Source organism: Chenopodium album, chromosome 27 (genome assembly GCF_948465745.1).
Source record: "Chenopodium album chromosome 27, dcCheAlbu1.1, whole genome shotgun sequence".
NCBI classification, from domain to species: Eukaryota; Viridiplantae; Streptophyta; class Magnoliopsida; order Caryophyllales; family Amaranthaceae; genus Chenopodium; species Chenopodium album.
In genome coordinates, this window is record NC_137860.1 from 27,660,746 (window position 1) to 27,681,145 (window position 20,400).

The 20,400-nt window shown below is 33.4% G+C and overlaps 2 protein-coding genes, 7 non-coding genes and 2 pseudogenes across 9 annotated transcripts; 7 read left to right on the plus strand and 4 right to left on the minus strand.

Annotated features, from left to right (window-relative positions):
• Window positions 1-269: 269 nt before the first annotated feature.
• Window positions 270-424, plus strand: LOC145621784 (small nucleolar RNA snoR2/U65). Its single transcript, XR_014108581.1, has one exon. It is a non-coding gene; the product is annotated as a small nucleolar RNA snoR2/U65 (small nucleolar RNA).
• Window positions 425-644: 220 nt separating this feature from the next.
• LOC145621747 (small nucleolar RNA SNORD14) lies at window positions 645-766 on the plus strand. Its single transcript, XR_014108547.1, has one exon. It is a non-coding gene; the product is annotated as a small nucleolar RNA SNORD14 (small nucleolar RNA).
• Window positions 767-1,034: 268 nt separating this feature from the next.
• On the plus strand, window positions 1,035-1,156 carry LOC145621759 (small nucleolar RNA SNORD14). The gene has a single exon (XR_014108558.1). It is a non-coding gene; the product is annotated as a small nucleolar RNA SNORD14 (small nucleolar RNA).
• Window positions 1,157-1,609: 453 nt separating this feature from the next.
• Window positions 1,610-1,733, plus strand: LOC145621770 (small nucleolar RNA SNORD14). The gene has a single exon (XR_014108568.1). It is a non-coding gene; the product is annotated as a small nucleolar RNA SNORD14 (small nucleolar RNA).
• A 262-nt stretch (window positions 1,734-1,995) lies between these two features.
• Window positions 1,996-2,144, plus strand: LOC145621793 (small nucleolar RNA snoR143). Its single transcript, XR_014108590.1, has one exon. It is a non-coding gene; the product is annotated as a small nucleolar RNA snoR143 (small nucleolar RNA).
• A 583-nt stretch (window positions 2,145-2,727) lies between these two features.
• Window positions 2,728-2,881, plus strand: LOC145621785 (small nucleolar RNA snoR2/U65). The gene has a single exon (XR_014108582.1). It is a non-coding gene; the product is annotated as a small nucleolar RNA snoR2/U65 (small nucleolar RNA).
• Window positions 2,882-3,026: 145 nt separating this feature from the next.
• On the plus strand, window positions 3,027-3,149 carry LOC145621780 (small nucleolar RNA SNORD14). Its single transcript, XR_014108577.1, has one exon. It is a non-coding gene; the product is annotated as a small nucleolar RNA SNORD14 (small nucleolar RNA).
• A 1,254-nt stretch (window positions 3,150-4,403) lies between these two features.
• Window positions 4,404-4,829, minus strand: LOC145619922 (uncharacterized). The gene has a single exon (XM_081674602.1). It carries the CDS (start codon window positions 4,827-4,829, stop codon window positions 4,404-4,406), a length of 426 nt encoding a protein of 141 aa, XP_081530728.1.
• A 448-nt stretch (window positions 4,830-5,277) lies between these two features.
• Window positions 5,278-6,418, minus strand: LOC145621479 (cytosolic sulfotransferase 15 pseudogene; annotated as a pseudogene).
• A 6,601-nt stretch (window positions 6,419-13,019) lies between these two features.
• Window positions 13,020-13,988, minus strand: LOC145619923 (cytosolic sulfotransferase 15 pseudogene; annotated as a pseudogene).
• A 1,727-nt stretch (window positions 13,989-15,715) lies between these two features.
• LOC145619924 (proline-rich receptor-like protein kinase PERK3) lies at window positions 15,716-19,762 on the minus strand. The gene is made up of 9 exons (XM_081674603.1): window positions 18,946-19,762; window positions 18,405-18,851; window positions 18,122-18,208; window positions 17,929-17,999; window positions 16,945-17,021; window positions 16,708-16,855; window positions 16,363-16,521; window positions 15,807-16,048; window positions 15,716-15,749 (listed from the first exon to the last, which is right to left on the minus strand). The coding sequence occupies exons 1-9, from the start codon at window positions 19,760-19,762 to the stop codon at window positions 15,716-15,718; spliced, it is 2,082 nt and encodes a 693-aa protein (XP_081530729.1).
• Window positions 19,763-20,400: the final 638 nt, after the last annotated feature.

Sequence of the window (20,400 nt, forward strand, 5' to 3'; positions counted from 1 at the left end):
GAAGTTACAAAGTCTAAAATCTCTCGAGAACTTAACCAATCTCCGCCGTTGATTCTTCCTTCATCCGCCGTTGATCTTCCCATCCACCGTTCATTTCGGTCGGGAAACCTCGTCTTTTGTCGGCTTTATCAACATTCCCCGGTTTTTGGTTTGTCTTCTGATTTTTTATTCTCTTCTTCGTCTTCTGTTGTGTGTGATTATGAACGGGTCTCTGAGGGAAAATTTAATTAATTAAGTTTCATTATTTTTTTTAATTTTTATTAATTTACGGTCCGATGCCACGTCGTTAATAGCATATAATGCGATGATTATCGATGCTATGATTAGACCAAGATTAAGCTTTCATTAGTGTTTCGCATTTTGATAGGAATCCGTTGGTTTTTTTTTTCATGATTAAACGGAGCCGTTTTGTGCGATTACATTTTAAATTATTTGAAATTATGATTAAATTAGTATTATGTAGTCAAGGATGAAATTAAAATCAAAGTTGGAATTACCGTCTGATATATTTTGATGATTCTTGACTCTCTTACTGAGGCTACATAGTATAGACAAGTACAAATTGCTCTGTTTTAAAACTTAGTTAATTTTGATTAGTGGTTTTAATAATTTTGATTAAGAGTTGTGATTAATTTGATTAAAGAGGTCGATGATGCTAAATTTTAAGGCTTGTTTCTCAAAACATTCGCAGTGGCCGCCTAAGAGCTTTCGTCTGCGCAGACTTGAGAGCTAATGCTGTTTTATCCTTCCTTGGATGTCTGAGACCTCTTTAATTTGCCTACCGAATTTTCAAAATTAAATTGAGTTTAAGTGTTTTTATTGATTATTTAGCGTGTTAGGAAATTGGCCAGTGATGAATTACATTAAAAAATGTTGGAATTACCGTCTGATATTGATGAAATTCTTTTTCCTGAGGCTAATTTTATTGAAGAACGATAATTTGTTGAAGGGTTAATAAACTTTCGAGTTGTATAACTCAATTTGTATCAGATTTTGATAATGTTTCTAGGAGAATTGATCTTGGTATTCGAAGAGGTCGATGATGATAAATCAAAAGGCTTGTTTCTCAAAACATTCGCAGTGGCCGCCTAAGAGCTTTCGCCTGCGCAGGCTTGAGAGCTAATGATGCTTTATCCTTCCTTGGATGTCTGAGACTTCTTCGTTTACTTCAATACGAATATTATCAAAGCACTTCAAATTTACCAAAGCATACATTTTTGGGATGAAATGATTGACAATAGACTTGGTAGTTGGCCAGAGCATTAGGTAAGGACTAAGGAGCAAGGAATTGGTCTGTGTATTGTGGAGGAACTATGATTGTGTTACTAGTCTAATACCTTCAGATTAAGTTTGCTTTCGATTAAGGTTCCATCAATTTTGAAAAATTGAGAATGAAGTTGTCAGGTTTAATTGCATTGTTCTTAGGTATGCTATATTAATTTGGACATTTTAATTGTCGAAAGCTGCTATTAAAATGACCCATTCATATATTCGAGTCATATATTCCGGATTTCTAGGTTAGGTTGTGAGTATAGTATGAGGGTGGTTTGTGTATATTTGACCATTTGATAGTTTCACAGTATTCAGAAGTATTTAGAAGAGGTCTATGAGTCTATGACGATAAATTTATAAGGCTTGTTTCTCAAGACATTCGCAGTGGCTGCCTAAGAGCTTTCGCCTGCGCAGGCTTGAGAGCTGATGCTGCTCCTATCCTTCCTTGGATGTCTGAGACTCCTCTATTTACTTCATATTTGTCCAAAAACTAGTACTCGTAGTTAATTTGAAACCAATTTTGGTGGTTTTGCAAAACTTCCTGAAAAAATATCTACTGTTTACACAACATTCTTAAATGTTTTAGGCAATGCAATAAAATTTCAATTTTAGCTTACAGAATAAACTTAGATCATCTTAATCTCTGAAATGCTCTGTCTCATTGCTACTGCACCGTGTTCGATATTTTTACCCACTAATTAAATCCAATAATGGAGTATATTTATTCAAGGTGCATATAAAAATAGCTGGTTTTATTAGTTTTGATGAAAATCAAACTGATAAAAAGCAGCAGCGGCCAGACAACCGTAGAGATGGATCCACAGCTGAGGCGGCTAATTATGCTCCTTGTCTACTAATTCCTTCTCACATTTTCTTTTTCATGCAATTTCTGATTTTCTAAATTTTGACCTCCGAATTTAGATATTCTATAATGAACAAACATATTCATTTATAAACTAGGCTGGTTTCTTAAGACATTCGCAGTGCCGCCTGAGAGCTTTTGTCTGCGCAGACATGAGAGCTCTTAAGAATGTATTAATCTCATCAGCAAACCTTGTGGCTGATGCTATTGTCATTTGTCAAAACTGTTTGTGAACTGTAATGTGGTTCATAATCGAATAATGATGGTTGTCTTTATCAATTGATGTGTAATGACGATTATCTTTTAATTTACCAATTGATAAGGTATTGAAAAAAATGTTATGATATTAAGATAAATTTACAGAGTAAAATGTACTGAGTTTGATTTATACGTTTTCTGAACATTAAAAGATTTTCTCACATTATTATTTTGGTTCAAATAAGCCTTGAGTTTGTGGCATTAATGGTCTTTTTCCTGGACAAAATTCTCACCACTCAAGTGAGTTGATGGACTTAAGAGTAAGGGTGAAATTAAGGCTTTGATTATCAATTTATCTGAACTTTGTTGTGATTGGAAACAAAAATATTTCTTACGGTCCGATGCCACGTCGTTAATAGTATACAATGCGATGATTATCGATGCTATGATTAGACCAAGATTAAGCTTTAATTAGTGTTTTGCATTTTGATAGGAATCTGTAGGTCTATTTTTAGTGATTAAACAGAGCCGTTTTGTGCGGTTACATTTATGAAATTAAAATCAAAGTTGGAATTACCGTCTGATCTTTTGATGATTCTTGACTCTCTTTTTGAGGCTACATCAGACTCTGCTTTAAACTTTGTGATTGCGGTTATAATAATTTTGATTAATAGTTATAATTAATTTGATTAGAGGTCAATGATGCTAAATCCAAAGGCTTGTTTCTCAAAACATTCGCAGTGGCCGCCCAAGAGCTTTCGTCTGCGCAGATTTGAGAGCTAATGCTGTTTTTATCCTTCCTTGGATGTCTAAGATCTCTCATTTAATTCCCTTTATTTCAAATAATAGATATTCACACCCTTATCTATTCCAATGCTTTTCTTCTCTGTTCTTTTTCCTTTTAATTGAATGACTTTCAATTTTTTTAAACCCATAAAGACTACGGAGTACTTCCTATGCCGAAAGCACAATGATCAAGATGTATAATAGTTTAGGGCTTGTTCTCACTTAAATGAATATTTTCTAAGAGAATGAAATTAGGAGATGAACTGAACTTATTAGAGTTGAACTGAATTGAAATGAATATTTTATAAGATAAGAAAATTAGAAGCTAAACTGAAATGAAATTATTAGAGTTTAATTAAACCGATTAGAGCTAAACAAAATTGGACTTAACTGAACTGAAAATAAACGTATTAGAACAGGCCCTTACTCATCAAGTCGAAATATGCATAGCTTATTGGTAGAATTGCACTATACAAGTAATTCTAATTCTAAACTTATGTGGAGTACCGAAATTGTACTGTTTTGCTTGCTAACACGATTATGTTCCCTTTGAAATGTGTGGAAAAAAGGGAGCATATTTTTATTCTTTGTTTGAAGAAGATTTGTCACTCGTATACTGTTGCATTGACTGTTGTAGATAGATCAAAGATGCTAATTACAAAATAATGTATAGAAACTGTACCAATTACACACAATGGAAGACAATATACTTGTATATGAAGTCAACATAACTTGATTTTTCAAGTGGCAAAGGCAAATTTGTGTACCAGTTTAGCCTGAACACTTGTATATACCGAATGAAATCCTTTGTCATCACTAGATACCACTTAGCCCCGGAGGAAGCTCCAATTTCTTGTATAAGTCAAAGTTTGAAGACATTGATCAGTTAGTTTCCCTCCTTTAGCTTTGATATGTTTAGATCCAATTGAGGCTTCAACTTTATTCGTTATTTGCTGCCCTATTTGGATCATACAGCATTCATGAATAACATTGATTTATAATGGATTATGCGCTCCTCTAAACACTGAACTTAAACTTTTTTTAATATCAACCACATTTTAAAAACATCATAATAAAAACAAAATCAAATACCATTTCATTAAGCTCAAATTTTACAACATTATTTTATATTAACAAATACTACAACATTAAAAAACTAGTTGACACCAAACTTTAATTTTTCAAGTATTCAAGAAAAACCCCTCAACCAAAGTAGGTTTCTTCTCATCTTGTTCTCCATCATCATCTTCTTTCTCCTCTTTCTTCCCCTTAATCTCCAACCCCCTTAACCCATCCACACAATCCCCGCCTTCGCCTTCGCCACCGTCTTCACCACCAACTCATCCTCCACCTCCACCCCATTCTTCTCTCCGACCACCACCACATCACCCGCCGCCTCACCATCTCCGACCAACGCGCCACCCTTTCCGGCGGCGCATGCTCCCGGAGGCGACTTCTCAGGTTCAACCCCCACCAACGCATCCGACGGCGCGTGTTTTTCAATCCAAGGATCACTCACACATCCGCCGTTGATCTCGTCATCATCTCCGGCGAAAACAGAGGCGGCGCGTGAGCTAACGGCGGAGGCTGCTTTGAGAAAAGCTTCTTTGATCAAATCTGGAGGTAATGCGCAGTCTTCTAAGCCGGCGTCTTCGAGATTTGGTGGCCGGATTTTGTGGAGAAGGGTCAGGTTTTCTCCGGTGACCTCCATTTTTGCGATGAGAGAGAATTAGGGTTTGATTGATTGATTTGAGAGATGTTTGATTTGGGGATTTTAGAAGGATTTGATTTTTAAGGAATTTCTGTTTTTGGTGGAATGTTCGGGAAAAGGATAAGTGAAATTGTGGTTTGGGTTTTATATTGGGCTTTGAGGCGGTTTATAGCCGATTATTGGGTTTGTTTGGTTTTGTAACTTTTGAGTATGTCTAAGGTCTGATGGCTTTACCAATGATAATTGAGAAGATCCAAGTCATCTAACTCAATATAAAAAATTTATGTAATAATTAGGATTTAGGAAAACTAATAAGTTCATATCAGATCAAATTATTTATATAATCACGGAGTTGAACTAATAAAAAAAGTTTTTCATACAAAGCATAATTCTAATAGTAACAATACAAATTAAAAATGACAATACAATGACAAGGACACACAGAGTTTTCATACAAACCTTGTATGAATGATCATCAACAATAATGCTAGGAAACATATTTAAGGATGGAAATACGTACCTAGATTACCTATTATTTGTGTTTTATTCGATCCACAAAGAAAATACAAATCAAAGCACATTTTACTTAATGTAACCAAAGAAAATGATGACAATCATTCTTACATATATGTTAAGCCGGTATCATAGAATTTTTCTTCCATAATCTTCCCAAGCTTGTCCGTCATGGATGGAGTCAAATGATTTGTCCAATCTCCTACCACCCCTTTACGGAAGAATGTATCATTTTGAATAGAAGAATAAACTCTATCACTCTTCACCGCAACTTTTTTCATATTATCAATGCTGCACAACTTCACAATATCATCAATGACACCTCTTTCCTCCTCTTGATTTGACAATGGGAATCCTATAAATTCCGCAATTCTTTTCAATTGAGGTTTAGGATCTGCCTTTAAATCTTCGTACTTAATAAACAACACCTTCTCTGGCCTCTTGAGGCTCTCTCTCCAATACCCTAACGCGTGCTCAGGGTACGGCCCGAAAGGAATTTTCCCTTCACAAAACATGTCAAAAAATTGGTTAAACATGTTAGATGTCATATTAGCCTTGCAATCATCCAATTTTTGATAAAACAACCAAGAGGACACAAAAGTGTCAAACGGGTTTCTAAAGATATATATGATCTTGCTCTTAGAGTCCTTGATTGAACTTGGTAGCGACGAAAATGGGACGTGAGTACCAAAAAGCCTAGGAGACTTGATGGTGCTAAGATTTGGAGTCTTTGATTTTGCATAAATATTGGACTCGAATTGGGGGACTAACTCATGAGGATTATGAGCGAGTAAGGGGCTCTTTGAAGGTGGGTGATTTGCGCGGTCACAAATGGCAAACACCAAAGATTTGAGCCAAGTTGTGCCTACTTTGCGAAAGCTGGTTGCAAAGATATCAGTGTGTTGAGCTTCAAAATGGTTTTGAAAGGCAGTTATGCATTCAAGTTTTGGAGCCCAAAAGCCTTGGTAGAAGTACAAGGGATAACCATCAAACCACAACTCTTTTGGTAAGGAGTTTTTTAGTTGTGTTAGCTCTTCTTCTGTATATGTTGGGATAATGGTACTTGAGGTCTCCATTGCTCCAATGACACATACACACTGAGCTATGATATTGATAGAATGAGCAAATTCAAATTTATAACAATGAAAAACCTACCACGTTTATCAAGGGGGAAATTGATTTTTGGCACACCCTTTATTGATTTTGACACACCCCTATGTGAGAAGACTATAAAAAACTGTGCTCTTACATAAGGATGTGCCAAAATTATTTTCCATCAAGGACAACAATGTGGCAGCAATATAGAATGGTAATCATGCATGGACCCTCGTACTGTACCAGACCCTCGTGAAGCCGGTTTTTTTTTTTTTTTTAAAAAAAAATCGTGTTAGTTTATTTATTGATGAATACAGAATACTTTATCATCGTCTTGCATTATTGATTTACCTCCGGTAGAGTGGTAGACAACAATATAAATTTATTGTAGTTAGGTGGTTTGGAGACCAATCAAAGATTAGTGGTTGTTCAAAGTTATTAAGTTAGGTACTGATGTCTGATGCTACATAAATTAATACTAATTTATTTACAATACTACAGTAGTACTTTCAAGGCCAATATGAAATTTTCAGCAACTTAATTTTGTCTTAAAAAAACTCTATCAATTAAATTTATATTTAAAGAGAACATTTGTTAACGAGTTGTACTGGTGATTTTGAGAAATAGAAAATTAGGTGTAATTTTGGGTAAGAAATTAAGAAAAATAAAGAGATTAGTCATTAGGATGAGGGAGAAGCAAAGATACGATAAATATAAATAAGAGAAAAAAAAGCATTATGAACGTTCTCATCATTCACAAAAAAAAAAAAAAAAAAAAAATATATATATATATATATACTCCCTCCCTCCCCTATTGATGGTCACTTTTGCAATTTTTGGTGACTCAAAATGTTAGTCACATTTGCTTTTTTCAAGTATCATTAATATTATTTTTTTTTACCAAAATTCTCTAACATTTGCAAAAATATTTGTGCAAATTTAACTTTCCCATGTAAATTTTACTTTTCCATGTACTTTAATTACTTTATCTCTCTACTTTTTTGCATACCCAATGTAAATTTACTTTTTCAATGTACTTTCTTTATTTTTCCTTGATTCCCGTGATTTTTTAGCAAAAGTGACCATCAATAGGGGACGGAGGGAGTATATTCTTACGATGCAGGAAGGTGCTAAATATATGAGATAATCAATATTATCGAAAAATACATATGTGATATATTTTCTGTATAGATCTTATTATTAGGATAATTATATATTTAGGTTTATTTATGTTAAAGATTTTTTTTAGTGAATACTAGTTATCCCTGTGCAATGCACGTTTAAAATTAACTTTTCTTGTAATTTATATTTAGTTGCATTACATTGTATATAGAGATTAGAATTATATTAGAATAATTTACATTAAAGGAGAGTATACAAAATCGAAACCACGATCAACATCAAACAAATTAGGTATGTGAAACATATAGGAGAGAAACTTGATTAGTTGAATTTTATATACACTCTAATGCATTAAAGTCAAAAGTGTAGATTAAAAATAAAAATAAAAATAAAAAATCATTATTGTCTAAGTTTAACGGCATCATACACAAAATTGGAGAATAAAAAATCATCGCTCTTTTGTTTTAAAGCTGCTATTTAATTTCCACGTACTGTGGTTTATCATGATCAACATCAAACAAAATTCACCGTCAATACTTAGCCCCAATTTTATTTTTTGTGTTAATGTAAAATTAAAGATATTTGCATCATCGATAAATGTAAATGGAAAAATAATTGTGAAACGAGGGGAGTAGTTTATCTCTCTTTCATCATATCATCTTCTCCCAAACTAATATTGCTATCGTTACTTTTGTTTATGTATCTATTTATAATTTAATTTCACATGTTTTTTCAACTATTATATATAAATATTCATTCGTTAGTGGTTCCTTGTTCTTACAATACATACACATACGTGTTATTACAAAGGTTAGTATAATATAAGATATCCTTAAACAATTTTGGATTTTATGTATCAATATATGTAATTTTAAATATATAATTAAGCTCAAAAATTTTACCTTCGGATATTTGAGCTCTGAAGGTGGAGTTTTCATAATCTAGTCCGTCGTTAAGTACGGCTGTGATATGGCGTTAACTTCAACTGTAAATTTATGTCGTTACATGGCTGCTTAGTCATGCTAGTTGTCCATGTCATGAGAGGGAATTTACAAGTGCATCCTCAACTTAATAGGATGAAATACCAATATAGCCCTTAAATTAATACGAGTATATTATAGCAATTAAGAAGATTAACTTGGATTTTTCCTCCTGTCAAAAAAAACTTTGGATTTTTCTTTGGGAGATGCCTAGTTAATCTTCTTGATTGTTTTACTATGTCAATCTTTTATGCCATATCAGCAATTGAAGTGAGAGCATGTTGAGTCAGCTAATTTTGCACAAATATTATTGTAAATTGGGGGGTGTTTTAATGCAAATGGGTCATTTTTTTGGGACTGAAATTAGGCCAAATGGGCCGTTCTTTCAGGGGGGGACGGAGGGAGTAGCAAAATGTATTTTTATAAAATTTTTTAGCAACTTAGGGCCTGTTCTCTTCAGTTCATTTCAGTTTAGTTCAGTTCAACTCTAATAAGTTCAGTTCAGTTCCGTTTAGTTCTTAATGTCCTTCTCTCATGAAATATTCAGTTCAGTTCAGTTCAACTTAGTTCAGTCAATTAGAACAAGCCCTTAATTTTGTTTTAAAAAAAAACTCTATCAATCAAATTTATATTTATAGAGAACATTTGTCAACTTCAGTGAATTTGAGAAATAAAAAATTAGGTGTAATTTTGTGTAAGAAATTAAGAAAAATAAAGCGATTAGTCATTAGGTAGGTTGAGAGAGAAGCAAAGATACGTTAAATATAAAAAAGGAAAAGCATAATGAATGCTCTCATCCTTACAAAAAAAAATTGTTACAATTTCGGAAGGGTATTAAAGATATGAGATAATCAATATTATCAGATTATATGGAGTTAAGTATAATGTTGGGGTCTAAATTTTTAATTTTTTCACATTTTAGGACCTCAGTTTTTTTTTCACCGTTTGGGACCTAGAGTCCACTTTCCGGCCAAAAAGTAACTAATTAAGGTGAGTTAAAAAAAGATAGTCCCTTAGTTAAAAAAACATAGTACCCTATTAAAAAACATAGTCCCCCTATTAAAAAACTTAGTTCCCTAAAAAGTAAAAGGTAAATTTGCATTTCCGCACCTAACAACATTCCTCCAATTACTCAATTCTCCACGAATCTGAGTGATTATTTAAGGGATATTTGAACCACATCCATATGGAAAATCTCTTGTATGATGAACTGATTTCATATCCGATAAAATCACAAAGGGTAAATTAGCATTTCCACACCCAAACCCACATACAGATACAGGTGGAAAATACGAGAAAGTGTAATCCTAGCAAAACTTGAGGGACTAAGTTTATATTTTTTTAATGCTTCCACTTTCATTATTGTCATTATTCAATTTCTTTTTTTTTTTTGACAAGAGTCATTATTCAATTTCAATATATAATGCTGTTCATAAGAATATAAAATAACAGTGATTATAAAGTTAATCATACCTATGCCAATTTGTTAATTTTAAATCTGGAACAAAAAATAAACTTTTTCAAATTTTTTTTTTTTTTTTGAAAATTTTAAGGAAATTTAAACTACACAAAACGAGCTCTAATAAACTCTTTTTATATACTCGGTATAAAATACTCCGTAAAAAAAATTCAATTTTCTAAGTTGAACACATACAAATCAAATCTTTGTATCATATAATTAATTGAAGAGCATAAAAACATACAAAAAAAAAATTTGCATATATAATCAACACATCTAGAAAATAAAACAAATCAAATCAAAAGAAAAAAAAAACATGAAGTTACCAAGAACATAAATCACTTTAAACCTTGAAATGAAACCTTATGGTGAAAATATAAAATCCGAGCACTGAGAAAAAATTATAAGAACCTATATGTTTTTGGAATTGCCATGTATTAAATGAAGGGACTAAGTTTTTTTACAAGAAATTGCCATGTATTAATGAAGGGATTATATTTTTATCAAGGAATTATGTTTTTTTTACACATTATTTAATGCAAAGGGACTAAGTTTTTGCTCAGGTGAGTTTAAGGTGAGTTAAGTTGCCGGATTCTTAACTCTAGGTCCCAAAAGGTGAACAAAAAAACTTAGGTCCTAAAAGGTGAAAAAAAATAAAAACTTAGACCCCAACAATGTACTTAACTCGATTATATAAGTGTGATATATTTTCTGTATAGATATTATGAAGAGAATGATATATTTAGGGTTTTTTTTTTTTTTTTTTTTTTTTTTTTTTTTTTTTTTTTTTGACGGGAGGCTTATTTATGTTAAAGTTATTATTTAGTGAATATATTTTTAAGATTTATGGCTAAGTTAGGCCCTGTTTTTTTGAGCTTCTGGACAGAGCAGAGCAGTTTAAATTTCAGCAGAGCAGATTTCAGGATAGCAGAGCAAAGCCGAGTAGAGCAGAGCAGAGCAAAGCCGAGTAGAGCAGAGCAGAGCTGAGCCGAGCCGAGCAGAGCAGATTTCAACATTATTATTAATGTTATTATTATTAATGTTGTTGTTGTTATTATTATTATTATTATCATTAATGTTGCTGCTGCTGCTACTGTTGTTGTTGTTGTTGTTGTTGTTATTATTATTATTATTATTATTATTATTATTATTACTATTATTATTATTAAGAAGTGCATATACGATTTAGGTGAATGAAAATATAAATATATGTGTACCATATTTAACATATGTTGATAGTAGAAAGATAAAAGACAACGGTTTACTTATATTTATTTCACAAAAAAATTTAAAATAAAATGATTTAATGAGTAATAATGATTTTACTTATAAATTCGTCTTAATCATATATTTTTAACCCTAAAAATAATAATTATATACAAAGTACTACTTGAAAACAACCTCTTTTTTTTAATTCTTAAAATGTATGGAAAGATTTGAAAAATAATTCAACTCAATGAACTAATAATCAATACCCACATAAAATGTTTCAACACATTGTGATTCTAATATCAAATGTTTATAAAGAAATTGTTATTAATTATTATTATTATTATTATTATTATTATTATTATTATTTATTTATTGAAAGAATTGTTATAAGTATTAGAAATTATAAGGTTAATAATATTATTTAATATTAATTTTTAATAGTTTGAATTATAAAATATTATTATTGATAATTATTATTATGATTAATATATTTTAATTATTATTAATATTAATAATTTATTAAATTTATTTTTAATATTAATGATATTTATAATTATTCAAAATAATAAATTATTATAATCAATACAATATTAATTATATTAATAAATATTAATTATAACTATTATAATTATTAATTATTATTTGAATATAGAGCAGAGCCGAGCAGAACAGAGCAAAGCAGAGCCGAGCAGAGTTCTTTTGAGCAGAGCAGAGCAGAGAAGATTTGATTTGATTTGAGCAGAGTTTTTTTGGGGTGCAAGGTTAGGGGGTTGTCGGTGATGGTGCTAACTGGTAAGGGGGAATTGTTGGATTTTAGATTTTTTTGGTTTAATTTAACATAAACACTAATTTCCCATTCTCTTGACTACAAATCATTATAAATTGCAAAACTAAAGAAGTTAACAACTAACTAAGAACATGAAACCGAACACTAATTTAACATAAACAAGTACTGTAATAAAACTAGAAAAGATACAAAAATAAGTAATTAAAGCAATTAGATAAGAGAGAGAGTAAGAAATTCTCATTGATAATGCAAGAAGTAATCAAATCTTCAAGTCTCCTTCCTTCAATTCTTTATATTCCAACCTTTCAACAAGTTTTTCCCACTGTCTCTCTCTAGAAAATGAGAGTTTCTCTCTCTAAAAACCCTAACCTAAATTAAAACTACACTAAGATCTTCCCCTACAATAGAAGCTAAGGGGGTATTTAAATTACCCCAAATAAAAAAAGGACGGAGAAAACAAGAAAAAGCCCAAAAACAGGCTGCAGGACGTGCCAATTTGGGCACGATCGAACGTGCAAGAGAAGTAAAAATCCTATTGCCAAGTTTGGAGCAGGTCTGCATGGACGTGCCATTTTGTTGCACGACCGTGTAGAAACACCTGCATGAATAGCTTGACTTTGTGAGGCTGTAACTTCTTCGTGTCTCGTCGAAAATGGACTTGTGACCAGTTGGAAAGTTCTTGAGACGAAATTTAATCTCCAATTTGAATTACTTCAAAAAGTTGAATATAATAGAAGTTATAGTTAGTTGAAGTAAACCCTTGAGCAAACAACCCTTCAAGGCTTTCCAAAAGCTTTTCATTTCTCTTTTAGGCACTCATCCTTCTTCCCCCATTGCTCTATCAACCAAGATTGACCTTCTCCTTGCTCACTCATGCTTGATCACATTTATAGTGCTAAAAACAGCTACATTACATCAAAAACACAAACAACCCGTGAAGCTTGGATGATACAAAATTTCTTAGGGGCATGTAGGACTAAACAAAAAACTCATTTATAACAGAGGAAATAAAACAATTAATCTTACATTAGGCCAGAACCACTAAGTTTCTCTTGCATGAGCTTCTCAAGTCTCTCCGCCATGGACGGAGTCAAATAATTAACCCAATCTCCAACAACCCCTTTCCGAAAGAACTTCTCATTTTGAGTTGAAGAATAAACCCTAGCACTCTTATTCAACGTCGCGACGTCTTTCAGCTTCTCTAAGCTACACAACTTGACAATGCCATCAATAACACCTACCATCTCTTCCTCTTTCGAAAATGGGTATCCTACAAACTCTGCCACTTTTTTCAACCGAGGTTTAGGATCCGCCTTCAAATCTTCGTACTTAACAAATAACACCTTATCTGGCCGCTCTAAGCTCTGCTTCCAGTATCCCAACACATGATCTTCGAAAGGACCAAATGGAATTCTCCCCTCACAAAACATGTCAAAATATTGGCCTAATAACTCCGGTTTTAGAGTCTTATTATCATCCACACTTTGATAAAACAACAACGACGACACCAAGGTGTCGAATGGGTTTCTATATATGTAAATGATTTTGCAATTAGTGTTCTTGATTGAACTAGGCAATGAAGGGTAAGGAACGTGGGTGCCGAAAAGCCTAGGAGACTTAAGGCTACTAAGATCCGGACACTTCGATTTAAAGTACGTGTTGGACTCTAATTGAGGGACTAACTCATGAGGGTTATGGACGAGCAAGGGGCTTTCAGAAGGTGGGTGGTTTTCGCGGTTGCAAATGGCGTACACAAGAGCTTTAAGCCAAGTTGTACCGGCTTTTCGAGCACTTGTAACAAAGATATCAGTATCATGAGCTTCAAAATGGTTTTGAAAAGCAACCAAGGATTCTAACTTTTGAGTCCAAAACCCTTGGTATAGGTACATAGGGTTTCCATTGAACCATGACTCTTGTGGGAGGGAGTTCTTGAGTTGTGTTAGCTCGGCTTCTGTTTTCGGTACGTGTATGAGGAGGCTAGAGGAGCTCATTGCTTACTGAAATGATATGGATTACTAGAAGAAGAGCTAAAGAAAGATGAAGAAAACATGAAAATCACAATGAGAGGAAGTAGTGTATATATTAAGACCAAGTCTTGCAAATAATTAATTAATACTAAGAGCTAACATTATTGTACTTGACATTTATTGATTAAAAATTTGAAGGAGGGACATGAAGAAAGGACAACGTTACTACGTTAGCCCGTTAGGGTATATCAATGGACGATATTGCATGAGTTTTTTAATTAAAAGGTAATTATTGATAGAGATGATCGGCAATGTGGAGTAGTGGAGTCTACGTTGTTGCTTTGATGGAAAGTTGGAAACAAACTCCACAATGAAAACATTTATAATGGAGACGTTGGAAGTTACTTTTTAATCCTACGTATCATGAAATCCATTCCCACTTAATTTTTTCAAAAGTTGATCTACTCGTAATAATTTTGATTAGCTATTTCTGATACTCAAAAGATTTGGATATCGGATATCAGACATTTGAACCGTATCCGAAAAATAAAGGCTGAAATAATGAAATATATAAAGTATGAATTTTTTTAAATGTCGGTATGAAACTGACCATGTGTTATTAACTCATTAATTCATTATAATATTTTTAATATACTAGTATTTTCTTTTATTTTGTTAAAATATGTTGTACAGCCTGTCCATTAAAAAGCGATAAAATTAATGTAATTTAGATAATGGATATCAAAGCATTCGATCCGAATGATTTCAGATATCGAATATCTAAGATTTTCAGATCGGATTTGGATATCAGTTTTGATATCCGAGTACTTGGATATCCTCGGATATCCGAATTGAAAATCATAGTTGGTTCGGATATTGGATTTGTGAACCGGCCTACTCACAACTAAGGACTTGTTTGGTTGCAATGGGAATTAACTTTCCATGGTAATTTTCAATTCATGGGAAATCATTTCCCTCCTCAAATTCCTAGGAAGTTGCTTTAGTTTGTTTGGTTAGCATTAGGGAAGTCACAATTCCTAGGAAATTTGAATGACCTAGGGGGAGGTAGGTAAATAAATTCCCACATTTTGTGGGAAATTGAAATTTCTAGGAATATCTATTTCCTCCATTTTGCTAATTTTTGGTTCACCAAACAACACTCTATCAATGGATTTTCTAGGAATTTTGAGTGCCTACATAATATTGAATTATTGATGTAACCAAACAAGGCTTAAGAGTCTAAGAGGGTGCAATTTTTGGTTTGTTAACTGGGGAGAACTTTGTAAATGGATATGGAGCTCGAGGTTGAATCTAATGATGTACGAAGTATCATTTATTCGTTTACGTTCAGGGTGCTAATTGAGGTGATTATCTCCCCCGTATCTCTAATACAAAAAGTGATCCTAAAATCATATTGACACATGGTTTGTTTGGTGCGACTTTTCTAACTTTATTTCAGATAAAATAAAGTTAAATAAATTCAGACAAATTAAGTTTTTCTACAATGTCATTAATTTCTGATGCAACCATGGTAAAGAAATGAAAGAAAGTGAGCTCATCATTGGAAGAGTTTCATTCATTAAAAGAAAAGGAAAATAGTAAGAAAACACGGTAAGAAAACAATATAGTGTCACATAATTTAGAAAGAAAAAATGTTGTAGCAATATACTCCATAACATCTAATATATATATATACACGTAAACAAAGTTTGTAATGTTTAATAATTGGTCTTGGAGTACTTTTAAGGGAATTAAGCACACTTTTGATGAAATCCAAAGGTAAATCTATACATTTCAACAGAAAATTTATCATTCCTGTTTCACAGTATTCAATTTTTATACTCCAGGGTATCTTGTTGGTTTTCAGTACTCGAGGTAGATAAGAGCTCACTGGTGCTTACACTGAACTTATCAGTACTTTGAGCATAGCTTTGTATTAGAGCTAACTTCCCAAGTTTCTGTAAATCCTCCTTGTGTTGGCCACTAGAGTCGTCTACTGAAATTTCGTGGAGCATATCGGGATCTGTTGTGCTTAATTTCATAAGATCCTCAGCTGACAAGTTCCCTTCAAGAGTTTGTAATACCTGCATCAACCAAATAAACAGATCAGATGTAAGTACAAGGTCCAAATCCTGCAGAGGAAACTTTTTCCGTAAGGAATTAGCAGTCACATTATCTCAACTTGACATAATTAAAGACATGGCATGATCAGTTGCACAAAAGAGTAAAAGATCTTATATAGCATCAACTCATCACTTAGTTCAAGCATTTAGAGTATATTGAAAAAACCAAGTATAATAACTATTAACTAATAAGTATAAACCACTGCTAAATATTAGGATGTTCGACAACTACTTCCGGACAAAGGAGTTCTATATTCACTTGAAGCAACATGTACCTGACTCATTTGAGGCCGTTGTCTTGCAGAGATGCGAACACATGCAGCTGCACAAGCAATCATTTGTGCCATTTCACTGAGATTGTATTCTTCTAATCTTGGATCAACGACATTACTAAAGCTTCCACCTTCTAGAGCTTGTTTTAGCAACGGACTAGCCTACAAGTTCAACATGGACAAACAACTTTACGACTGTCTATAAGCCATTAAAGATAATTCTTAAGAAAAGAACATAAGCAGATGATGAAATTTTGCAATATGCCAATATCAAAGATGGCAGTCTAAGAACATTCGTGACCCACTTTGATTTTACAAGTTTTTAAAAGGTAGGAAAGGAAACCTCACCCATTCAACCATGCCATCATCCTTAAAGCGACGAAATCTATCAACAGGTCTACGTCCTGTAATCAATTCCAGAAGCACAACCCCAAAGGAAAATACATCTGACTTTTCAGTAAGTTTCCCAGTTGCAGCATACTCTGGCGCCAGGTAACTGCAAATTACAATAATATTAGCTGATTATATTCTTAATATGTATAAGTACATGAAGAGAAAAACTAAGTGGTAAAGTATCAGTCTTACCCAAAAGTTCCCACTACTCTAGTAGAGACGTGAGTATCTGTGTCTAAAAAAAATTTTGCAAGTCCAAAGTCTGCAACCTGGAAAGGTGAAGAACATGCAAATTTTACATCAGTGCAAAAAAGAAGTGTATACTGCAAATAAAGTGAGTCAGATGCCAAAAAAAAAAAAAAAAAAAAAAAAAAAAAAAAAAAAAAACTCAATATTGTTGCATATAAAAAGTTCTGTGAGAGCAAGGCAGCAGAAAGTTTCTCGGATTGCAGCAGTTTGGGCAGATTGACACTCCCTTAGACACAGGTTCGTGCTTTGGATTGCTGTGAAGGGTAGACTGATGATTAGGAACAAGATGCATAAATTGGTTTATGTGCTGATTGTAGGGAAACTCAAATTTAATACAGAGTACTAACTTATATTTAGACTGATAGCATAGAAAGCGGTGCATTGTATATTGTGATGATACTGAGTGGTGTTGAAGCAAGGGTGCTCTTTATCCCTAGTAATCTGAAGTAAATTACTACTAAGCAGAAAACATAAAAACTTCAGAAGGAATTATTGATATGCAATTACAGCAGTCAGAAATTGTGGTTCATTATCTTTGGCACGAAAAGAACAGGACAGTTTGGATGGTTTGGCAGCAGAAACTCAGAGCTCAGTCAATAATTTGTAAAGACTAAAATAGCATATATTACCAGTTCCAAAGAAAACAGAACATGTATATACACTGGTTTCATTACACGTAGAGAATTTTTTAAGGCCTTTGCCTAGCTTGTTTTAGTCTTATAGTATGGTGAGTTCTTAGGATTGTTAAACAGCTAACCAAAACAGAAAAGACATGATAGGACTGATTATCAATTCAAAAACCAATATAATCACACAGGATGAACATACCATCTACAATCAACTTGAAGCTGTCAAAAGTACAGAGTACAGACCATGAGAGGAAAATAAAAATTTCAGTTCATTAATCAGCTAGCAAGAAGTTTGGACCTTAGCATTAAACTCGTCATCAATAAGTATATTCGCTGCCTTGATATCTCGGTGAATGATTTTTGGAGAACCTGCAGACACATATTTATACTTTATAGCCAAACATCAATTTTTACTCATCTAATGTCCACGAGGGTCGAGGAAAAGGAATCACCATCCTTAAAATGAATACAAGAATTTAAGGTCAACATACATTCCTCATGAAGATATGTCAATCCTTTTGCTGCACCTAAAGCAATTTTCAACCTTGTTTGCCAGCTCATAGGTGGGATTTCATCACCTACAAAAATGTCAATATCCATTTAACTAGGTCCTGAAATATCGGAAATAAGATACTGAAGATATATTGAAACATTGAATTCTCCCCCAATTTTCTTTGAATTTGTTGTCTTGATCATTACTAATTTTCTAGAAATACAGTGTGCAATCAAAGAATAACCATTAGGTGGTACTATATTGATCACCAAAGAACTTACCATGTAAATGGAATTCCATGGTCTTGTTGGGAATGAACTCGTACACAAGCAATCGCTGATCTCCAGAAATACAATATCCAACAAGCGAAACCAAATTATTATGATGCACTAGACTAATAATTTCAACTTCTGCCTGAAACTCGCGCTCCCCCTGTGCACTTCCAGTTTTCAACTGTTTGACTGCGACTGCTATACTATTAGGCAGGATTCCTTTGTAAACAAATCCAAAACCGCCTTGACCAAGAACATTGGCACTTGAAAAGTTATTTGTTGCCAAACTTAGCTCTTCATAAGTAAATGTGCTCTGCACATTATGTGAAAACTGTTGGGTTTTTTCGTGTTTAATATTCACCCTTCTCTTACACAACCAAAACCACAGAGCAAAAAGCATGATACACAATCCTAAAGCAGCAGTGACTCCTACAGCTATGTATGTTTTATTATTTCCTGCCCGCCAAAAAAATATTAAGAATTATTCTACTGTGGTTGATTACAGAAATAAAAGCAGTAAGAATTGAGTGCAGATTGGTGATTTACTTACCGGAAGGAGGGGGGACTTGAGAAGACGGTTCATCTGCAGGAGATTTGAGACCAGGATCAATCGGCGAAGAATTTGGCTCCTGTTTAATACTGAAGAAAGGAGCAAGAGAATACATAACCTGACAACTCGGCATAAAAAGACTCATCTTAGTTCTCCCCTCATCAATCAGGTTATCAAGTGCTGCAAGGAGGCATTTGTGGCATGGGCTGCCAAGAATGTCCGGAGTACATTGTGCAAGGCAATATACAGTCTGATTTGCAGAAGAGTTTGTAATAACACCAGTAGAAAACCCTCGTTTGGAACTATTATAAGCAGCCTCATTCATAGGGCCACTCATCGCTGCTGTTAGTACATCGTTGAACTGATCTTTATCAGAAACCTTAGCTTCACTGTAAGACCAATCATTTGGATCTTCCTCCTCGAGAGAGAATATAGAGCGGTTGGCATAACGAAGTGTACATTCTTCAAAAAAAACTATTGCTTCTTTCTCATTGGGGCATTCATAAACAATTCTAGATGTCGCAGTTTCAACACAGTTGCTGCAGTCTGACAGGTTCAGGTCTCCTCTGCAGTAGAAGAGAGCATATACTTTGTCAACGCCTTCACCAGCAGTGAAGTTAGAGAAGCCGTTAATTGATGCAGCAGAAGTTAGATTGCTGAAAACGAGACTCAGATTATCTTGATACAGGCTATTCTTACTGTAAGAGCCACTCTTTTCTACACAAAAAGAGCTTACAAAATGGGGCTCTGAGTAACCAAAATAACATAATTGAAACATTAGGAAAATTATGAAGACCATTTCTTCAGGAAATGTCATGGTTGCTTACAACTTCAAATCAGACAGTTGATCATGAAGTCTGTAATTGCTTTTCTTTTTGTATTTTTCTTTTATACAATAATCTAACATCGTTTACAATTGACTAGAAGTCTAAAATAATGGTTTGAAGTGAGAGCAAGTAAGGAAAAGTCAGCTATTGTTTGAAATAAACAAAAGAAATCTATGAATATATTTCAGATGACAGCAGAGCCATCTAATTATGTTATTACTAAACTAGTATACATAGATTAATATATGATAAATAATGATATGGTGGGCGTGTACTCGTAGAGGCCAGTTCCATAGAAGTTCTCTCCTAGTAAAATAAGGATGGTAGATCATTTGTTAATAATAACATACATACAACTGTTACACGCGCAAAAAATGTCCACCTAAAAACCTGGTAGCAATAAGAGGAGAAGTTCGTGCTGTGCAATGCAAATAGCTCAGATCGTAGTATAGTGCACACTGTATGACTGTAATCCACCTCCTTTTAGTCTTATACTAGTAGGTCAACTACTTACAGTACATAATAGGGATCAAGAAACAGAATTTTCGCCAACTGAGATTAAAAAACAAAATAAATAAATCAATTTACTAATGTTTTTTAGGGGAATTTTGTAGCAATAAGCTAAGCA